This window comes from Sminthopsis crassicaudata, chromosome 2 (assembly GCF_048593235.1).
Source record: "Sminthopsis crassicaudata isolate SCR6 chromosome 2, ASM4859323v1, whole genome shotgun sequence".
Taxonomy (NCBI): Eukaryota; Metazoa; Chordata; class Mammalia; order Dasyuromorphia; family Dasyuridae; genus Sminthopsis; species Sminthopsis crassicaudata.
Window position 1 is genome coordinate 531,618,531 of NC_133618.1, and position 14,449 is coordinate 531,632,979.

The window sequence follows — 14,449 nt, forward strand, 5'->3', positions numbered from 1 at the left end:
AGTCTCCTGATTCTAGTTCCTCCCTTCTATTAATTATTCCTACTTAATCTGTGTATAATTTGTGCTTAGTTCTTTGCATATTTTTTCCTCCATTATATTGCAAGTTCCTTGAAGGAAGAAACTGTCTTTTGCCTTTCTTTATGTAATGCTTGGCACATAGTAGGCACTTAATAAATGTTTACTATTGAAAAACTTCTTAAAATAAGTAAACATTCTTTTGAAACCTTGTTTATACTATTAACTTCAAGATTATAAACCCTTTTCCCATTCACAGTACAAAGATATACAAGCATAGCTAGGGTAATAATTATAGTGACATTTGAATTTATGATTCTATAGTAGGTCCACTAGCCATTAAGCACAGTTTTTAGCAAAACTTTGCATTCTATTGCAAAACTCTGTCAAAGAGTAGACAGTGATATCACTTTTTCATTACCTCTGTAAAAATTTCTGGAAAACTCGCCGATAAGCATAACCAGCTCTTCTGACCCGAATATTTTCTTTTAATCCCAAGTATTCCACTTGATGTTTTACCCTGTAAGGATCAAAAGGACATGAAGAGATTTAAAGTTAAGTAATATTCAAAGGTCCCACACTTTGTATTTCCTTTCTTAAATATTATTTTTCTCCCAATCACATCAAAACAATTTTTAGCATTCATTTTTACAAGATATTGAATTCCAAATTTTTCTTCCATCCTCTTAAAAATAGAAGGCAATTTGATATAGGTTATACATGTATTAACATGTAAAAGCACAGTTCCATATTAGCCACAGCTGTGAAAGAAATAGAACATAAAGAAAAAAAAAATGAAACAGAATAAAGTGAAGGGGAAAAAAGGCTTTGATCTGCATTTAGAGTCCATTAGTTCTTTATCTGGATGTAGATAGTATTTTCCTATGTGAATCCTTTGTATTTGTCTTTTGGGTCACTATGTTGCTGAGAAGACCCAAGTCTCTCGGGGTTGGTCATTATACAATGTTGCTGATACAGTATACAATGTTTTTCTGATTCTGCTCATTTCACTCTGTATCAGTTTATACAAGTCTTTTCAGGTTTTTCTGAAATCTATTTATGATTTCTTATTGCACAATCATATTCCATTACATTTATATACCACAGCTTATTCAGCCATTGTCCAAATTGATGGGCATCTCTTCAATTTCCAATATTTTGCCACAATGAAAAGGGCTGCTATGAATATTTTTGCACATATAGGTCCTTTCCCCCTTTTAAAAGGATCCTTTTGGGATACAGACTTGTAGTGGTACTACAGAATCAAAGCATATGTACAATTTGGTTGCCCTTTGGACATAGTTCCAAATTGTTCTCCAGAATGGTTGGATTGGTTCACAACTTCACCAACAGTGAATTAATGTCTCAATTATCCTCTCCAACATTTTTTTTTTGGTCATATTAGCCAATCTGATAGTTATGTTTTATGTTGTAGTTCTCTAATCAAAAGTGTTTTAGAATACTTTTTCACATGCCTTTTGGTAACTTTGATTTGTTCATCTGAAAACTGCCTGTGCATAACCTTTGACCATTTACTCAGTAAATTCTAGTAGATGCTCACCAATTATCTATAGGATCAAATTAAGATCCTGCTTGTCATTCAGACGTCTTTCCAGCCTACACCATTTGTCCCCACATAATTTTATTTCATTTTTCGTCGTATTTGATTTTTTGTAACCAAAGTTAGAATTTTCTTGGCAAAGATTGTGGAGAGGTTTGCTATTTTCTTTTCCATTTCATTTTACAGATGAAGAACTGAGACAAATAGGGTTAAATGACTTGTCCAGAGTACACACTTGTAAGGCTCAAAGGCCAGTTCTAAATGTTTCTTGAGTTCAAAGATGACTTTATGACTTATGACTCTCTCTACTACACCACCTACTTGCCTGACCTGCCTCCTATTTTTCCAGTATTCTTCCACTTTACACCTCAATATGCACTCTTTGACAAATGACAAGACATATCGCCTCTCAATTCTGGATATTTTCATTGACTGCCAGCCATGCCTAGAATGCTCTCCCTCCTCATCTCTTTTAAGACTCAGTTAAAGCATTACCTTTTATAGAAATCCTGTTCCAAGCCCATTTCTAACTTACTTTTTAATCTTTGGTCCTTTTTTTATTTCCAGTGCCTGGCACATAGTAAGTGCTCAATAAATACTTACTGACTGACTGTTTCTCTTCTTTCTCTTTCAGTGATCTCAGATCTATTTCCTTATCCAATACTTTCTCAAGTTCTAGGCCCTTACCTCTAACTGTATAACATATTAGCACCTCAGACTCTATATACCCTTTATCCATATCAGAGGTCATTCTTATCTTTTCCCCCCTTTCTTCCTAATGTTTTTGTTTCTCTCAAGGACATCCACATTCTTCTAGTCAGTCAGAAAAATATAATTTGAAAGTCATCCTTGACTCCACTGTGACTCCCTTCTCCCTCTGTCTTTTCAATTGATGGGTTTCACAGATTCTAGCTCCACAGTCTCACTACCAGGAGCCTCATCATCTTTTGCCTGAATTATCACAATCACCTTCCTTTTAACCTTTCCTCTTTTCATTCTATGTTAGGTACAGCTACCAAAATGACACTCTTGAATTGCAGAACTGAACATGATACTTTGCTACTTAAGAAATTTCAATGGTTTACCACTGTCTTTAAGATAAAACACAAAATCTTCTATGCAACATTTAATTCTCTTTGTAATCTGCTCTAGCCTATCTTTCTGGGCCATTTGATTACATATCATTCTTCCTAATGAATTCTATGCTCCTGTAAAACTGATGTCTTTGTTGTTCTCCATACAGGCCTTTTCATCACAACTGTGCCCCACGGCAAGAATATTTTCCCCTCTTCACTTCTGCTTACACCCTTAATAGTGTTTTCTCAAAATCAATATATATTTAGTTTGTATATAGCCTGTATCTATTTATCACTCTTATTTTCAACCCCCAATCTCAGAAAACATTTTTCTCTTAAAACTAGTAACTCTCTTTCTAGCATCTAGCATAAAGCTTGGTACTAATTCAGGGCTTAATAAATGATTGTTGATTGATTCCCAATTTTAAGGCTAGCCTTCTGTCTACTCTACCACACCGTTTCTCATGACCTTTATTATTATACCAAATTACAAATACAATTGTAGTTCATTACTGTGTTTCATCAATGGGATCTAATATTAGACCACAAGAAGGTAAAGTAAATAGAGCATAAGTCATGGAATTAGGAAGATATGAATTCAAATCCTGCCTCATATTCTTAATAGCATTATGACCCTGGATAAGTTACTTAACCTGCCTTCCTCAGCAAATTATCTGTAAAATGAGAATAATAACAACTGTTGTGATAATAAATGAGACAAGATTTGCAAATTACTTTATAAATATTAAAGCACTACATTACTGCTAATATTACCAGTATAACCTGGAGGAAGTTGCATGCCTTGAATTTAGCTGAAAGACTCCAGACCCAAAATATGAATTCTTTTTGTTTTCTTAACTGAAGCTTAATTTTGATTCAAGTTGAAGAGACTGTAGCTTTTGACTATCATCTAAATTTAGAATAAGACTAATAAAAGCTCATAACTACAAATGCCCACACAAAGTACTTGTGACCAATGAAAACTCAAATATCTTTGTTCTGCAAATCCTTTTTAAAGTAACTCTATTTTTCTTTTTGTTAGTACACAGCACTAAACTAGCAATATATTTTGGAACATGCATGGAATAGAATAAATACTGAGAAAATCATCCTAGAATCTACCATCTAATGTTCCACAGGGTGAACCAAAATTATTTTTCATAGGATAATATGACTTGTATATACACACAGAAATAACTAGATCAGTCCTTATTGCTAATTATATTAGAAGTTGCTGAGCATAAGATGGTAAGAGAAAAAAGGCACGATCCAATGTACATCAATGACTATGTTAGTTTATTTATCAGTCATCTGACAAGCATTTATTTAGCACCAAGTCTATGACAAGAACTGTACTTATAACTTATTATTTAAAACAACAACAACAACAACAACAACAAAACAACCAATACATACTTTCTAGGAATTTACAGTCTTAATAGGGAAGACAAAATGGGCAAATATAAGCACATTTGGAATTCAAGCAAAATGAATGAATACAAAGTATATTCCCTAGTAGATAATCGCTCATGAAGCAGACAGATCACTTTACAAAGAGACAGGAAGACCTGAGTTCAAATCTTGACTCAGATATTTGTTAGCCCTATGACAAGTCACTCAGCCTCTATCTGCCTCAGTTTCCTTAACTGTAAAAAGATGATAATAACAGTACCTCCTGCCCAAGTTGTTTTGAAGATCTAATGAGTAATATTTATAAAGTGCTTTGTAAACCTTAAAATGCCTTATAAATGCTAGTTACAGTGATGATTTAAAAGCTGGCCCTTAAATTTAGGTCTTAAAGGAAAACAGGGATTTTGAGAAGTGAAGGCAAAGGCATGGAGATGCAAGATATGTGCAGATCAGAAATACACCAATATGGCTGGATTGTATGCATGGAGGGAAATAATGTATGAGATGTCTAAAAAGGTAAAAAGCTTCTGGTCTATGAAACGTGCTCTAAATAATGAACCAAAAAATTTGGAGGAATGAAAAACTGTCAATTTTCAGAATCTCTTTCTTTTTATTTATTAGTTGAGATTTGAGAGTTCTACTTAGCTGATCAATTTAGCCTCCCATTTTGAACACCAAACTACAATCACTTAAGCTAATGACTTTGTGGGTTACTGACATTATTACAGATTAGAACACCAGCTCTAGAGTCAGAAGGCTCTGAGCTCAAATTTGGCCTCACTTATTAGCTGTGAGACTTTAGGCAAATCACTTAACCCCAATTGCCTAAAAAAAAAAAAAAAAAAAAGTTAAAGATCACCTGATCAAACTGCCTTATTGTATGGATAATAAACTGAAACCTAGAGGTCTAAAGCCCTAGCCAAGAGTGTAGGAATTAGTAGCACTGCTAAGACACACAAGATTCAGGTCTCCAGAATACAAGTGCAGTCCTATTTTTATCAATGGCTGTTCTCCCTTAACTGGATATTCTCCCTGTTCATCTTTGCAGCTTAGATTCTTTAGTTTCTTTAAAGCTCAATTCAAACACCACCTACTCCTTGAAGCTTTCTTTCATCCTCCCAAATACCGCTACCTTTCCATCAAGTATATATATAGATTTATATATATATATGTGGGTATTATGTATATAATATCATGTATTACAATTTGTACCTGTGATATTCTCCAGCTAAATTATAAGTTCCTTGAGATGAGAGACCATTTCAAATATTTAGCACAATGTTTGGCACAAAGTATGTATGTAAAAAATGTTTATTTGAAAGTTATCCATGACATCCATGCACTGTATTTTCTCAGCAAAAATTTGCTATTTAGAGCCTTAATTATTATTATTATTATTTTCAATTATTTTAACAGCTTACATAAAGGGGAAGGGGGGACTTTATTTTAAAATGTCCAGGATGAACTTTGAGAATTTTTTAAGAAATCTATTATAAAGAAATGTATAACTGTGATTGGGATAAGACTAAATAGTCAGGACTATCCAGACAATCCATTAAAAAAAGAAAGAAAGAAAGAAAAAAGAACCTACTTTCATCCCAAATATCTGGGTAATAGCAGCTGCATACTTTGGCTTGCAAAGGACTAGATTATTCCAATTCAGAGACAACAAGCTACCATTTTTTCCTATCCATTTGCTCTTACAATCAGATTCAACCACATTTTGGGAGGTGGCTCATTTTAATAGAAATTTCATAATTTTCAAATTTAGCTTAACTCTGAGATTTCAAAGTTCAGGAGCTACTGTCCAAATCCATTCTTTTGGTATAAGTCACTTGTAAGAGGAAAATATATTTTTTTTAATTTTAAAAATCCCTTAAAAAAACTCATTATGATTCACTCAAGCAATCAAGCAATTTCTGTCGGAGAGACAAATCCTTGGTAAAACAGATTTGCCGATCATATCTCCTGTGAGAGTACCAGAAATCTGTATTTTTTTTGTAGTCAAGGAATCAAAGGAAGTCCTATGTCCAACTACTAGCAGCAGTCACACCACCTTCATGATAGAGATCGGATGCTGAAAAATTATGTTTCCCTGTTTGTAGCTTTCTCTTGTGTTCACATCTGGAGAACACTGCCAAGCCTCATTATTCTTCCTTTTGCTGCCTCCTTGCCAACATCAGACAGTTTCTAGCAATACGGCGTTGTTTCAGAACCTGAATTGTTTTCCCCTCCAGAGAGGAGTCCTCTCATCAAGCCTCCCATTAGCCATTAACCTCAAGTAGGTCAAGGCCTGAGAATTGTGCTATGGCAGCATTTCAGATTTCAGGCCAAGTGGTTTTGCCAGGATCCAAACAGAAACACATTTTTCAAGGAGGAGTAAAGAAACCCAAACCCACAATGCACAAACTGCACACAGTTTCTGATCTGAGTAACAAAGTCCACCAATAGCTAAGCTTTGACTGCATAAGGACATCCAGCAATGCAGATGCCTTTTGATTAATCATTGTTACCTAACATTCTTGTTGTGTCTGCTCACAATTCATAGGTGGGGGAAATTAAATAACCCCAGCAAAGCTAATGTACTGAAAAGCTATTTCTTATTTAGTAAATAACAAAAAATTAGTAAAATTTAAAGTAAATTTTTACTAAAATTTAAATAAATTTAGGCTATATCTACTAGGGCTTAACCCACTAAAGTTATCTTTTTGAAAAGATGATGCTATAGTATTAGGAAATTACAAGATGATTTACTTCTGAGATTTCTTGAGGTCTTGGTCCATGAGTACTGGAATTGAAGTCAACAATAATCTGGGTTTGAGTTTTGATTCTGAGGAAGCTATGTGGAATAGCAGATAGTTTATATTTAAGTAAAATGAATACAAAGTAGTTTTCACTGGTAGCTAAGTAGTGAATAGAGTGCTAGTGCTGAAGACCTGAATTCAAATGCAGAAATGTGGCAGCTATGTGATCCTGGGGCAGGTTACTTAAAATGTACTTGCCTCCTTTCATTCAATATAAAATGGAGATAATAATAATACCTACCTTCCAGGATTGTTGAAAGAAATAAATGAAATAATATTTATAAGGCATTTAGCACAGTTCCTGGAACATAGCAGGCACCAAATAAATGCTTATTCCCTTAATCCTTTCTTTTTTCTTGTTCAAGATTTCTATAAATGTTACTTTAAACTGCCTATGATAGAGAGATGACTAAGGGTATGGGATGGATTGTATCAATTTGAAATTTTCTATAGCTAGAAATTCTTGAATTTAGAATGTTAAATAAATAAAATTGTTTCCAACCAACTTATGTCTGAGTATATTATTGATTTTTTTCTTTCACGAGTACAATGGTGATTCTTTTCTTCCCTTCTTTCTCTTCCTCTGACCCACCAGGAAAGGGAGGATATATTCAGAAATGGAGTATGCTGCTGCTAATCCAGCAAAATTCAGTAGGGTAGGAAAAGATATATTGGCTAACCTAGACTCAAAGTCACCTGACTTTTAAGAACCTCAGTTTCCCCTTCTAGGATTGTTTGAAGATCAGGAGAGATAATGTACATAAAATGCATTATAGCCTCATGTGAAATATAAAAAAGTTTATTTCTAGGGCTACGTGGAGATGAAGGGTGAAGTAAATACATCCTTATCCTATATAGTGTAGTCTCTAGCCTCACAATGGCCATAGTAAGAGAATTGGTTGCATGTGATGGTGCATGGTAATTTTCCCACCCATTTACTCAAGAAATAACCCTAATTTGAGGGGAAACGTTAAAGATACAACACAAGAAAAATTATCTCCCTTACATCACCATACTAGAAGTCTCCTGGCCTTGAAAAGAAGTAGGCTTGATTTTTCAAAAGGAAAATTAAAAATTGAAACGGTGGTAAAACCACTTATGTTGTAGAAGATGAATTGGAAGAGATGTTCCTAATAATAAAGATATTTACTGAATACAGTTTGCTAAGTTTTCTGAAAGTGATGCTTTCTATTAATTTGTAATGAGAAGCTGGGGAGGGTACTATATATAGAGAGAATGTCCATAAACATTCAGATCAGGTCATTATATTATTAGCCTCACTTAATTAATATACTGTGTTATCAGAAATCTCTCATGAAGTCATAGTAATCTATAAAGTTTTATAAAGTACAACACAAAATACACCAATAAAACTGAAAGTTAAAAAAAAAATTAGTTGAACTAAAATAACTGATGCAATTCCACTGTTCAAATGATACCTAATGATTTTTTTTTTTTTTTTTTTTGGATATTGACTTACTGATACCAAGAGAGGGTGATCTTGAGAAGGATGTGTTAAGAATTTCCTTTATTGGAGATTTCTTAAAATATAAAGTTGATTCCTAGCTGTTTAGTTCAGCTTTTTCACAGGATTAAGAATGAGCAGTTTGGAAAATTTTAATCCCAGCTCTCCTCCTGACTTGTATGTGAGCTAGGGGAATTGCACTTGGAGAAGTCCAGAGCTCATTCCTAAATATATCACTTAAATCTTTTTAGGCTTCCCTTTCTCCATTTATAAAACCCTCTCATTTTATAAATGGAAAAGGGTTCCTTCCAGACATGGGTGTGATGTTAAATGTCTAACACAGGCTCTTCTGAGAGGAGAAAAAAAAAAAAAAAAAAAGGTATACAAGACACCCTTTTCAGTAAGTTGCATTATTAACTTCATCACCTTACGTTTGGCAATCAACAAAATTATAAATCAAGCCATGACGTGTAGCATCTGCTGATTTCTGAGACGTAAATACATTAAAAATTTAGAAATGGGCTCAATTGAGTTACCTTTGTGCTGCTTCGGTACAACCCTTCTTGCAACTCTATATTCTTTATTGACGTCTATGTCTTTTCCCTTCTCCCCACCTGCCCTGGACCAGCCTAGCCTGATAAGGTAAGTGATTTTTAGATTGTAACAATACATATGTGTGTGTGTTTAATATAATACACAACAGAAGGGGGGCAATAACATAGGATTCTCTTTTTCTTGACTTATTTTCCTTTTATTTTAATTTTCATAATGTAGGATAATAAAAAAAATAATTGTATATGAAACTAATTCCACCATGTATAATTTGCTATTCCTTCTAAATATACAAAGTTATTAAGTAAATTTCTTTTTCCTTCCTGCACCACACTAGAAATGGTCTAATGAAAGTCCACAAATATACAAATATTATTCTGAGAATGGTTCCACAGGCTTCACCAGCCTGCCAAAAGTTAGGACCACAAAAGGGGTTAAGAACCCTTTATCTACCAGCTGAAATGGGTACTTTGCTCTAAGATTCATGGTGTTGGATGGCCATGATTTCTCATCTCACATTCCTTCTCATGTTCTCTTAGGTTCAGGATCAAAACTCCTGAAATGGGTTTTTTTTCAGTAGGAGACAATGATTACATCTGTGAATTACCTTCTGGCACTGCCTGTACCCAATCAAGTACAGGACAGGTCTCTCTGAGATATTTATGAGGGAGAAGGATCTGGACGACTGCAACTATGCATCTGTGTGACATGGGGCTCATTAAGGAGCTAAGAAACTGTGGCGAGGGTCTCTGAATGCCATCTATGTTCCCCACTGCTCCCAGAGCTGTTTCCCCTCTAACACAGCCACTCTTTGAACATCAATACTTTCCTTGGATGGAGAGACAGAACATAGAGTATTTTCTCCTTGCTGCTTTTATAAGCAAGCTGATTCATGAGAGCAAAAGTAAAGGACAGCTTGCTTTTTAAACCAGCTCTCAGAGTCAGTGTTTTTGAGGCAGAGCCTAAGCATTATATGCCACATCCTGCTAATGTCTTCAAGGATCTGGATACATAAAGAATGCCTACACAGAGCTTTGAACTAAATTTAAAACCCATCACGACCCAGTAATATTATCAAACCTGAGGAATTTTTGTCCCTGGATTATACCCAGACTGACCAAAATAATTTTCAGAGATGGTGGAAAATCTATATAGGTTTGACATTGTAAAAATTTCTCAAAAAGCCTTTGATGGGTATATCTGGGAGCCATTCCAAATCATCTTGTGGTAAGGTGACATAGAATGATTAGATGGATGAGCATGTTCTCTGACTATTATAATACATCTTTAGCCACACTTAAACAACAATCTCCCTCCCACTCCTTCTTCCCCCCCCCCCTCTCTCTCTCTCCCTCCCTCTCTCCTGCAGCAGCAGTCATGACTCAAAGAAAGCATTGTTTATATCAGGCTCCCTTCCCCCATCCTTTGATTTCACATTACCTGCTTTCTTCCCAGTCATGGGACTTTTTGGTCTCATTGGGCTTTATGCAGCGAATATAGTGGGGTGTACATCTCATCAGGGTACTGACAAGGTCATTGGCTTGTTTCTGGGGAGAAAAGGAATAGATACACTTTTAGATGCATAGAAGATCCCCAATATATAGCAATTTTCAGATTTTTTACAAGGCGTCTTTATGGAACTATTGCTGAGTATAAATGTTATCAATATAGATTAAATTTAATAAGCCACATGATATTTTATTAACAAAAGCTATTGATTTTTCTTGTTCCTCTTTGCCATCCTTCCAATGCTTTTGTTATGATCCTCCTACAAAACATGCTGATTGGAATATTTGCCTACTTGAATTATGGACATTGAAGTCATAAAGACATTTCTAGTGCCACCAATAAAGCTCATTTTTATTTAAAAAGCAGACTGATTCAATATGACAAACGCTTAGTAAATGCCTCCTGTGAACAGCATTCATTGTACAAGATACTGGAAGGGATACAAAATTTTGCACAAGTACCTGTCTGAACCTTCCTGTATCTTACAGCACAGTGTAGAACCCAGACCCAGATGACAGTGCTAGATGATAATGTACCACAGAGATGATTTTTCATAGAAGAGGTGATATTTTTATTGATTTTGACAAAGGTGCTCAAGGAGAATATTCTAAGCATAAAGTATCTTAAGTAACATAGAAGGGGGAAAGTGCATGTGATGTTTAGGACTCCAGGCTGGCTGAAGGTGATATAATGGAGAATAGACTGAAATCAGATTCAAAAAAAGGCAGGATCCAAATTGTAAAAAGATTCAAAAATCAGGAAAAAGAGTATGTCATGAATTTAGGAGTGATGGTGACACCTCACAATTCCTGAGGCAGTATGGTGCAATGTTGGAAGTTTGGAAGAGCAGGATTGCAAACTTGCATTGGACACTTACTAGAGGTGGCCATAGATGAGCTATTGCTAAAACAGAGGGAATGCTGAAAGAAGTTAAGATGGCTAAAAGACCTTTGGAGGAATAACTGCCTTAAGTGATTTAGATAAAGATAACCCAGGAAAGGAGATAGAGAGGTTACATTTAGAGAAGGAAGAATAGAACAAGGAAAAGTTTTCTCTCAATCCAAGAGAGACAATGTCAGAAATTATAGAGAGAATGAGGAAAATGAAGACTGAAAAAAGCTCATTTAATCAGATAATTAGGAAATCACAACTGACTTTCTCTAATAGATTCAGTACAATGGTGGGGATACAAAGGCTTACATGTAGATAATTTTTTTTGGGTGGGGGTGATTGAGGTTGTCCAGGACCACACAGTTAGTGTCTAAGACTGGATTTGAATTCAGGTCCTCCCCATTCCAGGACTAGAAATCTATCCACTGTGCCACCTAGCTACCCTGTAGGCAAATCAGCTGTAAGATAGAAATGGAAGAGTAGCTGAAAAAACTTAGTCATCCATGTTCCTTTTATACTATCCAAGCAAAACAGTACATAATTTTAAAAATAGGAAGTAAAGTGACTCTATCCTTTCCTTTTAAAATATGAAATTAATTCTGGACTCAAATCTGATTTACTTAGAATAATAGAGAAAAGACTGAACAACTCCAGAGTTGGTTATAATAAATCTCTCCCTCACTGTCCTTTCCACTCCTGCCCTGGCTTACTCCCTTTCTGAGTGAAGAGATGAACTAGAAAGCTTTTAAGTGCTGGCTTTGCATTACAACTTCTACATAGTAGCATTAGAAAAATCCAAAATGCCAAAGATGACTTAAGCTTCTGGGTCATTCAACTCAGATAAGGGAAGATTTAGAGAATACAATAAGAATTACATCAGATGGGTGAGACAGCTTTAGGCAGGGTCCAATAATAAGTGGAGAGAGAATAGTCATTCTATTTGAGAAAAATAAGCCATAGTTATCTTTATTAGGTACTAGGTTTCTCTAAGAAAAATTAGGAATTTATAGATGACAATTCTCCCATAAGATCAGAAGGAAACTGATGAATTTAAGTTAGAATCCACTTTTTCAAACACCACCAGAGATTTAGGCAGCTAGGTGGTATAATGATCAGAGAGCTGGATCTGAAGTCTAGGAAGACCAGTTCAAATTTAGCCTGAGACACTGAATGACCTTGGGCAAACCATTTAACCTCTCTCATTTGTACATTTCCTCATTTTTACAAGGAGGATAACAAAGCACTCACTTCCCAAGGTTTATTGTGAAGATAAAATGAAATAGTATTTGTAGAGTTTTGCAAATCTTATGATATAAATGTTGGCTACTTATTATTAGAAGGCCTTCAATAAATATACAGCTACACAAATTCTTGGTAATCCACTCTTGTCCAGAGAATTTTATTAGATATTAACTATATAGAAACCCTCATCTCTGAAGGTGGGGCAATATTGAAGACAATTTTAACCTGCCTTCTCACCCTATGATTCAGGAAGAATGTTAATTTCCATTTAGTGCTACTTTTGTTCATAAAATTATAAATAGCTTGATTTAAGAAGTGAAATGTTTGACATTTCAAATAAACATGGAATGTAATCTTTCTTACAAAGTATAGCTAAATGCTAGATAAAATTCTGAAATATAGAAAAAATTTGCCATATCTATTGATTCAAAGAATTCAAAGAATTATCCAATCCCAGGTGGAGAGCTGAAAACCTTGGGATTTGCTCACTGACGATAACTCTTGGATAGTGAGTGATTTGGCCCAGGCCAGAGAGGCTTTTGGCCCTTTGAACTTAAGAGACTTGCTATTGTTCATATAAATATTCTCAAAAGTTTCCACCAACCTCAACTCCTATTAGACTCTATACTTCTCATATGGCTCCTAGCACATTCTGCCTTCCAGTTCAGGTATTTGCATAAATGCCATGCCTCCTTTTCTTTAAAGTTAACTAACTTTCTTAAGATCTTGAAGGAGTCTTAGCTTAACCCTTAGTCCAGAGAAAGGAAAGAAATAAACAAGGTCTGAGACTCTTGTCTTTAAAAAACTGGGGAAAAGGGAAATTAAATGAATGAACATCCTTAGAAAAGACTTATCTGTCATCTCTCTTAGAAGAAACAACAATACCACAGTTATAACCTAAGTCTCTGTCTCTCTCTCTCTCTCTGTATATATATATATATATATATATATACACACACACACACACACACACATACACACACACACATGACACTTGAGGTTTAACAAATACTTTATATATACTGTCTCATCTGATTTCCCCACCAAGTCTGAGGTATGTGCTATTATCAACTCTACCTCGCTGTTCAATCTTTTCCAACTCTTTGTGACCCTATTTGGGATCTTGTTAGCAAAGGTACTAGAGTGATTTGCCTTTTTTGAGACCTTATTTGAATGAACAAAGATGAGTCTTCCTGACCCCAGAATCATACTCTAGCCACCGTATCTCCTAGTGGTCCATTTTAGATCCTAATAAATTGAGGCCCAGAAAGAGTTAGTTGGGGGACTTACTTGTCCAGGTTCGCATAGCTAATAAGCATCTGAGGACAATTCAAACCCAGAACTTCTTGACAGAAAGTCCAGTATTCTTACTAGTACATGTTATGCTGTTTTGCTGCTTCTTAAGGCAAATCAGAGTCAGTTTTTGGTTAGGGCTGCCATGTGGCAATGTGAATCACAGTCTGAGGTGTCTATTTGGGTATTTGGGGAATAAAGCACATTCAAGTATAAGAATGAAGTCAGTCATTCCCCCCTCCCCACCCCATCTCAGGGCTATCCGAGGCTACAAATAAGAGGGAATAAACAGCAAAAGTTTCCTAGACCAGCCCTCTTCACTACAACCCTCCTGGGGCTTAAATGAGAAGGCTCTTTCTGACCTTAAGTCATAAGGCTCTCTCAGACCCCGAGCCAAGAGGCTATCCTGGCCCTGTAAGTCATAATGAGAGGCTTCTATAATTCGTTGTTTTGCTGTAAATTGGAGAAATAAAGTAGAAGCACCTCCTGGAAGAGGTGTTTGTACCCACCCACCCACTCACCATTCTTATGATGGCAATTCCAGTGCTGTGGGGGAGGGAGAAATAGGTAGCTAAAAAAATACAATCCTTCAGAGGCCTATGGCTGAAACTAGTCTACTCCTGAGTCAAAA

The 14,449-nt window shown here is 35.4% G+C and overlaps 1 protein-coding gene across 2 annotated transcripts in view; it reads right to left on the bottom strand.

Moving 5' to 3' along the window:
- The window catches only part of MYO1E (myosin IE), a 223,413-nt gene that overhangs the window by 63,869 nt on the left and 145,095 nt on the right, over window positions 1–14,449 (bottom strand). For both annotated transcript variants that reach the window (XM_074294635.1, XM_074294637.1), the window contains exons 17-18: window positions 10,324–10,430; window positions 437–535 (exon numbers count right to left, since the gene is read on the bottom strand). In XM_074294635.1, coding sequence (XP_074150736.1) covers window positions 437–535; window positions 10,324–10,430 — 206 coding nt within the window. The remainder of the gene's footprint in view (window positions 1–436; window positions 536–10,323; window positions 10,431–14,449) is intronic.